Source organism: Neodiprion virginianus, chromosome 3 (assembly GCF_021901495.1).
Source record: "Neodiprion virginianus isolate iyNeoVirg1 chromosome 3, iyNeoVirg1.1, whole genome shotgun sequence".
In the NCBI taxonomy this organism is placed as follows: domain Eukaryota; kingdom Metazoa; phylum Arthropoda; class Insecta; order Hymenoptera; family Diprionidae; genus Neodiprion; species Neodiprion virginianus.
The window spans coordinates 27,801,798-27,812,824 of record NC_060879.1 but is presented as its reverse complement, the minus strand read 5'-3'; the positions used below and the strand labels follow the sequence as shown (position 1 = coordinate 27,812,824).

At 37.8% G+C, this 11,027-nt stretch overlaps 1 protein-coding gene across 1 annotated transcript; it reads left to right on the top strand.

Moving 5' to 3' along the window:
* The first annotated feature begins 700 nt into the window (after positions 1–700).
* Positions 701–7,193, top strand: LOC124300879 (raf homolog serine/threonine-protein kinase Raf-like). Its single transcript, XM_046755341.1, has one exon. It carries the CDS (start codon positions 1,080–1,082, stop codon positions 3,303–3,305), a length of 2,226 nt encoding a protein of 741 aa, XP_046611297.1. The 5' UTR covers positions 701–1,079; the 3' UTR covers positions 3,306–7,193.
* The last annotated feature ends 3,834 nt before the right edge of the window (positions 7,194–11,027 follow it).

The following is an 11,027-nucleotide window of genomic DNA, read 5'->3' as shown; positions in this document are numbered from 1 at the left end:
ATTTTCAACTAACTTACCACAAACTCGACCACTAATTTCTACGGAATTCTATTCTTTTTATCGACTATTCACGGTTCTCATTGCTAAGCATCAACCGCGCATTGACATCCGTTCTGCTTTTAATTCTCAACGATCGAATTGAACACAAACTCTAGATAGCAGATAAAAAAAGGAGTTAACAGTATTTCAGACAAACCAATTCTTGATTTTATAGTATATTTCGATTGTTTTCCCTTTTAATATGAATTTCACCCGAGATCCACATTATAATATCCTAAATCGTTCATATTCTCCGCATAAAATGTTCACTTCCAAACGATTGTTTTTACAATTTCAATTCGTTTCAATCAATTTCAACCATAAATGTTGAATATTACGAAACTATTGGAACGACTACTGCAATATTATACGGATAGTTAAAGATTATAAAATAATGCATGGAAAAAGATTATTTCACGTCTTTAATCACGTGATTGACAATAAGCGAAATGAGGAATGTTATTCTCGTTCCGAACCCTCCTTCCGCCAGACATACTCTTCATAGGGTTGATACAAAACGATGTTTGAAAACCCGTCTAGTAATGAATTTTCGAAAACGGTATACACGTTATACCGTTGACGTGGAATGACCCATATACGTATTGGAGGCGCTGGACACACGGAACTCGGGAGTTTCCGTGTCGGTTCGGTTCGCCGTTCGGGTCCTGCGCAAGAGTTTAGAGTAATAAGGCAGCGAAAGCAGCCGCCGTTGACACTGGCCTATTGTTGAGTTTTTCAGAGTCTCGATTATCGTGCGACCCGCGGTAGTATTAATATTGTTTAAACAATCGTTGGCGCGTACTTAAATATAAAGTGACGGGTGTCGGGTGAAGTGATATCCAACGGTGCGTAATTATATCGCGTTAAAAGGTGAAGATATTGGCGGCCGAGCAGAAGGGGGGGGGAGGAGGAGGAGGAGGAGGAGGAGGAAGATAGGCGGCTAAATTCGCAAGGCCATTTAGCTAAACACGATGTCGTCGCCGCCGACGTTCATTGCGAGGAAAACAAAACAACCTGCGTCAGGTGGGTCTCGTTAGAAAATGGCAGTTATTAGGGAAGTAAGATTCGTCCATGGTAGAGTACCGACGTTTTCGTACACGACACCGTCCCGTGGTAATGGTAATGACCATTCAAACACCATGTCGCAGGGATACTCAGGCACCAACGCCGATTTGAGTGATTTCGAAGACTGTTACCTCGAGACGGATCCCCTCAGATACGAGTTGAAAAATATCCAGAGTGTCATCCATGTCACGAGGCAGAACATCGATGCGCTCAATAACAAGTTCGCCGGCTTTCAACACCCGCCTCCGATCTACCTCACCGAGTATCAGGAACTCACCAGCAAGCTGCACGAGCTCGAATCCAAGGAACAGAAGCTCAACGAGCTCCTGAACTCTACCGCTAGTGTTAACATTGACTACGAGGTTCAGACACCATCCAGACAACCAGACCCGAGAACCCCGCTGAAGTCTTTGCTACGCGCTCATCTACCCAATCAGCAACGCACCAGCGTCCAAGTCAAAGAGGGACTTTCGCTCAGAGACGCCCTCGCCAAGGCGATGAAGCTGCGAAATCTTACTCCGGAAATGTGCGTGGTCTATGTAATAGGACACAACGATACCAAGATACCGATTCCCTGGGACACGGACATTTCGTCTTTGGAATGCGACGAGATATCGGTCGAGATATTGGATAAATTTCCTATAACGACTTCTATATCGCACAATTTTGCTAGAAAGACATTTTTCTCATTGGCGTTCTGCGAATTCTGTAGAAAACTTCTCTTTCAAGGATTCTATTGCCGGACTTGTAACTACAGATTTCATCAACGATGTGCCGGCGGTGTTCCGGCGCTGTGTCATCAGGTTCGCATGCAAGATGCTTACTACCAGGCTCTTCTGGCTCACAACCCCGAAACTACTGCCGGAATACTCCAACTTCCATCTGGCTATGGTCTAAGTCGAAGCATGTCTCCGTCTCTGGCTCCTGTCAGAAGTCACAGACATCCCAGAACCTTGGGGCAGCAAGATCGCTCCAGTTCCGCTCCCAATGTCTGCTTCAACATGGTTAAACCAGGGAGCGATCCCTCGTCTCTCGAGGATTACACCAGATCTCAAAGCCTGGGTAGGCCGGTTGGTAACACTCAGAGTCCGGTTTCACCTGGAAGCAGCCCGACCAAGCACAGTCAATCGACTCAGGCGAGTCCGACGAGTACGTTGAGGCCAAAACGGCCAAGGGCAAGGTCGGCTGACGAATCTTCGAAAAATTTATTGGCCCCCAGAGAGTCGATCGAAGACTGGGAGATTCCGGCCGATGAAATATTGGTGGGACCTCGCATCGGTTCAGGATCGTTCGGGACGGTGTACAAAGCTCATTGGCACGGTCCGGTGGCTGTGAAAACTTTGAACGTTAAAATTCCAACACTGGCTCAACTCCAGGCATTTAAAAATGAAGTTGCAGTGCTCAGGAAAACTCGTCATGTTAATATACTCCTGTTTATGGGTTGCGTCAGTAAACCCCAGCTCGCCATAGTAACTCAATGGTGCGAGGGATCGTCTTTGTACAAACACCTCCATGTTTTTGAATCCAAGTTTGAACTTTTGACACTTATCGAAATTGGCAGACAGACTGCACAGGGTATGGATTATCTACACGCAAAGAACATCATTCATCGGGATTTGAAGAGCAACAATATATTCTTGCACGACGACTTGACTGTGAAGATTGGTGATTTTGGACTGGCAACAGCGAAGACAAGGTGGTCTGGATCTCAGCAATTTCACCAACCGACTGGTTCCATTTTATGGATGGCACCCGAGGTTATCAGAATGCAGGAAGAAAATCCCTACAGTTATCAGTCCGACGTTTACGCTTTCGGAGTGGTACTTTTCGAACTGCTTACCGGACAGTTACCTTATTGTAACAATAACAACAAAGATCAAATTCTCTTCATGGTTGGGAGGGGCTACCTGCGTCCTGATTTGAACAAACTCAGATCGGACACTCCGAAGGCTTTGAAACGCCTGACGGAAGACTGTATAAAATTTTCCAGAGATGAAAGACCGATATTTAGACAAATTTTAGCTAGCTTGGAAGGTTTGATTCAGGGTTTGCCTAAGATAACCAGATCAGCTTCGGAACCAAATTTAAATCGAACTCAATTGCAGACGGATGATTTCCTTTACGCCTGCGCTTCACCTAAAACGCCTGTCAACTTTCAATTCGGAGCATTCCCTTTTTACCCATCGGGCGGGAACATATAATGGACATTACTTTGAATTTTCACCGTTGGCATATAAAAACATAATAGAATGCATTAAAGAAAGAGAAACAGAATTGAAAAGAGAAAAATTTGAAAAAAAATTAAGCTGCGAACAATCTACGTAGTTACTTCCTATTGTTTTTGTTTGGTATAATATCAAATATTCGATAGGACACGAACAAATTGTATAATCTTAACCAAAATAGTATCGACCTGACAAACATGAGAAAGAAACACTGTTGTGCTCTAATAAACCAACTACTCTTATTATATAAATAAGACGAAAAAATCCACCATTATATGATTAGATAATATATGTTGATGAATCGTGAACTGTGTATGGTACTTTAAGAGGTATGGTAAATTGTGCGTGTTATTCAATATCTGCTCTCATATTTATAATATCTATGACACAGATATTTGATTTTCCCAGCGTATGATGACAGCGTTTATGTTAATTTTTTGAAATCCTTAAAAAGGATGTAAAAATATCTTACGCGCATAGTCAAACGAACAAATTCATTTACTTCATTCTTTTTACATTCGTTCGCACAAACTTATTATTCGACAACAATGATGATGTTTATTCATAATTCAAAGCATTTTTCGTATCGGTTCGTAAAGAGAGCAGTAAAGCGATGTATCGGATGTGTACAGTTGAGTCAGTTCTATAATAATTAGAATTTTACGATAACGAGATAAATAACAGAAACATAATTATGAAATTACGTAACTTGTAATGATCGTATTACTGTAAATAATAGTAACTTAATTGTCTGTTTCAAAGTGAAGTCGGGAAAAAAATGTTGGACTTAGTTTAATCAATTATTTTTCTACTCCGCAGTATTCCGTCTATATCCAGGCACACATACACAACACACACACACACACACGCAAGCATGCAGCCACAGACCACACACCGGAACATGCTTACTGCGGTACATTGTAAGCTACTATCAATTATCTGGGTAGAATTTATTTAAACTTTCTTCTTTGTTGTCAAGTGGAAAAAAAATCATGGTAGATAGTATCTATACGGCTATTTTCAACTTTGGCATACGTACACACCTGCACATTAACAACACGCGATTATTACGCTTTGATCTCATTTAACAACATACGAGTGTTTCATTTGCATTACATATAATAATCTATATATGGATACATATATTACGCATGTATATATATATAATATATATAGATTGTTACATATAATGGATATATCCATATATATATATATACACATATGTATATATATATATTTTCATACTCTTAAATAAAAATTTTAAACACAGAAAGTATTACGCAGCGTTCAATAGACGAGTATAATGGTGCTGCCGCCTTAAAGAAATCCGATATCCGTTTTATTTGAACAATTTTCATATAATTTAATCATGCTTCTCAGTCTTCTATAATCTTAACAAGACTGTAAAACGCATTCCAAATTTTGCAGGTCAATTTTCTGGGTAGTGTTTCAGTAACTGTTGTCGCCAGGATAGGATTTAAGTATATGATTGATCAAGTTTTGATTACGGATGAATTTTCGAAATTTTCCACGTACAGAAAAAAAAAAAAAAAACAATGTTCCACTTTTCACGCATAAATACTGTCCGAAATATTTGTTATTTACCTTATTTGGGCTCACAGTTTACTATGCCTAGAAATTTATCGTTGCAGCGATTCGATTATGCTTGTCTATTGTTCGCAAAAATATTCTATGTTCTTGAAAGGCTCGTGTGCAGATCTATAAATTCCACACACGAAGCTCGCCGCACGACTGCCGTTATAATATGCTAAGAACATCAGTGGCACGCAATGTTGTAATGAATTAATGATTGGGTTGATTGTTTTCACATATGTATAATACATATTATGTATAAATCATAGAGCTAAGGCAGGTCGCTATTTCGACGGAGATCTCAATGACCCGAATTCACACCTTGCTCGGCGTTTAGTATTATCTTATTATAAAATCTACAAAATAAACTTAGGCATTCGAAATAGAAGAGGAGAATATTTAAAAAAAAATGGAATGAAGTGGAATGGAAACCAAAGTCAAAAATTTGCCTAATAAATTGTGCACAATGCGCGCGTATGAAAATATATGCACGCACTCAATCTATAAACTCGTATGGAATTATATCCTATCGATGATTTAAAAAGTACTTCGTTCTACTTCGTATGTATTATCATGCTAAAGTTAATAGAGACCACGATTACTAAACCCTTTTCAAATAGTCGTCACGTTTTTGTGACCCGTATTTTCGGAAAGCATGATTTTAAAATGATCTAGTTCCTTTTCTCTCACCCCCCCCTCTCTCTCTCTCTATCTCTATCTCTATCTCTTTAAGTAAAAGAAAAATTAAAAAAAGAAAAACAAAAAACACAAATGCTTTCACTGGTGAAAGCGAAGATGGGACTTTGGGTCACTGCAGTCTATCTCATTTTTGAATCGGAGGAAGATACGCGTGCCTGAGGGCGAATACGCTTTCAATATGTAAGGAATGAAACGAAACAGATGCAAAAAGAAAATACACGCATATATATTTCAAAAATTATTAACAGTTTTTTTTTTCTTCAATTATTTTTTGTCCTTTTGACAAACAAAGCAGACGGTAATCTGACAAATTTTCTCGCGAGGTGTGATTTTTGCGAATTGATTCGGGGTTTGTCCGATTAGCCATAATGTGTAAACCTCCTCATATACAACTAATTACATAAGTCAGGATATAGTTTGTTATATGGTTAATTATATTTGTTGTATAATCCGCAATGATGTTTGATGCGAGCTAAAGCCAGGAAAGTATATAATAATAATAATGATAAATAATAATGAATAATAATAATAATAATTACAACAACAACAAAAACAACAACAATAATAATAATAACGAAAGACTATCCAAGGTTTAGCGATATATACACACCTATAACTTACTTTGGAATCGTTAATACCGTAAAATAAAGCCAACTGCTCTTTTATTTATTTATTTATGTGAAAAATTACGGCAGACAATGTTAGAGAATTTGATAATTGAAATGTGAGATATTGGAAGGTAGTAAAGTTGAACGAAAAGGAAAAAAGAGGATTGACAAAAGTTTAGACTATGACGCTTTCTCGCACTAGGGAAACAGTAAACAATAAAACATAAAAACAATAAAATGAAAAAAAAAAAAAAAAAACATTTCAAAATACTAAAGAGGAAAGAAAAAAAAGTAAACTAAATATTACGAACTAGGTGTGACAAAAGAATAAAGTGATGACAGAGGAACTACAGAATGTATCGTGACTGACAGCAGATAACAAATATGTGAGAGAACGAGGAAAATTCTTCCCTCGTCTTTTTTGATTTATCACACCTTGTAAATTTACATACTTAATTACCTACAACTAACCTTATGATAATTAAAAACGATTCTTTTTATAATTATCCTCCACTATATGTGTTTGGAAAGAAAGAAAAAAAAAAAAAACGTTAGTAATAATAATTTTAACGATTTTGGTTATTCTGAAGCAAAACTAAACATTCCCGATATAGCATCATAATATTATTTCAGTTTCAGTTTGCATTTTGATTACAGTGGGGAGCGAATGACACCTTGAAATTAATTGGCCTACGTTATAACTAAAGGTTCATCGTATACTGTAATACCTACGCACCTAGATGCGTGTACGTGCAAACTTCCAGTTAATGAAACTTTAGCTTGTAACTTGGACCAATTTTGCCAAAATATCAAGTTGACAAAATCCTTACACCATCTATTGTATATTCTCAAAAAAGCGTGAAAAAACAAAACCAACAGAAATTTAGAATCTTGGAGTTACTTAATTCGTTTACTTGTACGTCAAGCGATTAATTATTACTGTATCCAACAAAATGAAACAAAAGAAATAAAAACAAAAACAAAAAAAAAATAAATAAAAATAAAATTAACTTATCTTCACGAAAGCCTTGTTGTCGTATTTGTCATTATATAGTTCCTATACGTATTTACAGAAATTGATGCGCGCGTGTGTATGTGTGTATTATATTATACACACCAAATCCCTCGTTCTTATTATCGGATCAATACATTTTCTCTATCATTTAACCTTTCCATCTACGTCATGGCTCGTGCCAATTATATCCTTCTTTTAGATAGCCAACCTTGGCGCTCTTGAGCCTGGTTGTTTCATTTACAGCAAACTTCCATCGTACAATTTCGTATTTTTCTTTGATCTTTTCTTCAGAGTCACTTACCGTCTTTATTTGTTCTTCAAATCAATAATCGTAGACTATTCTTAGAAACTCCCTCTTGACGGGCTGACGATGAGTGTTTGACTCAAGTGATTAGCGTGAAAATACCGCAAAAGCGGAAAACTACATGCAAAAGTGTAAAAAAATTTCACACGACTCGAAGTATGTTACCAATATGATAAAATATTATTGGCTTGCAATAATATGGTGTGAATACAATCGTATCATATAATATTATGGTACTATTACAATCAGAAGACAGTTAAAAAAAACGAATCATATTTGTTTTCATCATTTCTTTCAAATGTCCCATCTGCAACTGCGATGATAAAGACACACTGAAACACTTTTTATTAAGATGTCCAATACTCAAGGATCTGCGTGAACATTATATAACAGCTAATTTTGGACCAACCCCTTCCATTCAGGACATACTCAAGCCGAAATGCAAGCTCATCAAGCCGCTATACATTTTTGCCCGAAATGCACGCGCCATAAGGGCATTTATTTTATTTGAATAACTATAAATTCGATTTTACTTGCAAATAATTTCTATTTTAAATTAACATTTATGTATTGGTTATAATCTATATGTTCTTTGTATCTGTGATCCTCCCTTGCTATGGGAATATGTACTCCCTAGAAGCAATAAATTATTATTATTATCATCATTTCTTTCTTCCGGACAACCGATGAAATATTGTTTTTCAATTTCTCAAATTCATTTTGACTTCCCGGCAAAACCACATGCTACACAGTTCCACGCGCTAGATATTTGCCCTGATCCAAAATTTTTATTCGTCATGGTCGCCAGTTATGATAATGTGCCTGACCTCGAGATGTCTTATCGCCAATCCACGTACTGAAAAAACTTTTCGATAGGCTGGTCAACGAAAAATAAAATCAAATTTATCAAATTTATAACGCATATGTGAGGATTACGCGTGCCTGCTTCAGGTGACATGTATAGAACTATGATGCTACCTTTCGTAGGTCTAATGTAGGTACTTGTTAGTTGAGTATCAGCTAGCTGTCGCGTAGCTAGGTCTGCAGAAGCTACGATGCCGAGGAAGGCTCGCGTCACTCACTTGCACGTAAAATTATAAACATCCACCTACTCAAATATTCAAGTAAACTTTGTCGGTTCATCACCTAATAAATTCTAAATTATCATATTATACCGCAAATCGTTCGATAGAGATAAAGTTCATTCGTTATAACACCTATACTCATTCTTGGACTGAAAAATTCATAACGCGAATCGATGAAACGAACTTGTCTGGCCTCATCTAACACTCGCGAAACTTTTCCACAGAGGGAGTATCTAGTCCTCAGAAACAGTGAAAATATCTTTCTTTCAAACACGTCTTAGTTGCGCGGTGAAAAAATTTAGACAGTGGGGTATTGACGAACCTATGAGTACGAATATCTATCGAACGTTTCTGTGAATAATGTTTACCTTCCATTGTAAAGTCGAGCAGAAAATATGCAATTGAAGCGGTAATTAACGACAAAAAGTTGTGATATTACCTCACAAGATAGAAATGGAAACACGTGTTGACTACGAATTACGTGTGAGCACTACGCGTTAGACGATCTATTTTATCCGAGATGGGGATTAAGACGTCTCTAAGACATCTTTTCGACGTATTAAGACCCATTTCTAAAAATTCTCCAAGTAAATTTTTCCTTTGCCTGAATAACGTCTTCCCCTAAAGACGTCTGGGAGACGACTTTTGCGACGTTCGTGCTGTCTGGCAAAATTGAATTCATACCCTGCGTAATCAATGGTGTATAATGTCACTGTAAAACTTTCGCCGACATCTAGCCGATCGATCATCTCCACGCCTATTCAACCGACTTTGTGGTAAGCTTACGTGTCGGTAGTCGTTCAGTTGGATTACTATTATCACAATCTCACTCGTGACTTACACATGTACCGTGCGATGCAATCAAGCAACGTAACTACCGTCAATACGCTGCCTGCAACGACAGCAGACGATATATACGAGTATAATGAGCTCGGTGTACGACATGGTTGATGAAAGGAAGAGGACGAAGAAGCCTTCTCGTTAAACTTATACAGTCGTGAGTTCATTTTTGAAACCCTGTGATGGAGGCTATTTTTACTTCTGAATAATTGTCAGGGCACCTTTTATTGTACCTCAGACAGTCGACATTAACGAGGAAAATATTATGAAAAAGCTAAGATTGAACGGCTGCATTTAGCGTTCGATTTTTATTCACCCAATTTTTCAGCAGCTGCAAAAGTATAACGTGTAAAGCTTTTTCCTACGCGACTTACAACGAGGATATTCTCGCGATTGACGCAAATTTTAGTATACAACAACCTCTCCGCCACTGTCAATATTTTTGAATACTTTGTTCGTTGACATTGCACTTAGAGTTTGGCACACGGACTTGGAATGATACTCACTCTGTAATAAGAATCCAAGATGTTTCGTCAACATCGTTTCTTGGATTCAGCGTATAATACTTGAAAATTCGTCGGTATAAGGCTGTTGGTAAAGTAAAATAAGAAACATCGACGTGACGTGAATTTTAAGTGAAGAACTGACCTATCCCACATGATTCCGTCAATCCTGAAGCATACGAGGCATTATAAATGTAAAAATACAAACAATTTAGAAAAGCAGCACGTGTCACGGCAATGCTTCCGATAGAGTTTTATAAATTTCTTTGGCCAGACACGTAGGTACATACCTATATAATTACACACTTGTGACGTACAATACTGTGTCAAGTGCCACACGGCAGATATTGATTCCAGTGCATTCTAAATCAAACGGGAGTGTACCGCTATCCAGGCAAGCTTGCAAGTAACAAATATCTAGTACGAGTGTCAAGCGCGAGTAGAATTGACATAATACGATGGGTTCTTACCGCTGTAAGAACTGTAATCTCGGTAACACATTTTCGAATGTTTTCCGAAATTATCTTATAACGAGGTAGCGCTGTTGATGTGAAATATAATTCCAACGTATCGACGTAAAAGTTACCCAATTGGCATGACTTCTCGTTTTCCAGCACCTTTTGCCCAAAACAATTATCCATGCCCCGGTACCGTCATATGACGTCGTGGTTTCATTGGTCTCAATAACAAGCCGAGTGTACGAACTAAACTTGCCCAAGCTAATAACGTGTTTGCTTGTAACTTACCTCTGGGTGAGGAAAGGCACATACGTTGTTCAAACATTCATTACCTTTTTGTGAGCATACATTTAACTATTTGCTGACGGCCTGGCGTGAAATGATGCCATATGTCTATTCACACGGATCGTACAACTTTTCAGATATATCTTATAATCCCCGCTTTGAATTCGCCCAATCACAATCATATTATCGATTTTGTAAAAACAAAATCCCCGCACAACCCGAGTCGTAAAAGATAAGACGATGTAGACAGATCCCCGCGTATCTGTAATAATACTCCAAACTGATCTTTATCGTTTATTAGCCGATCT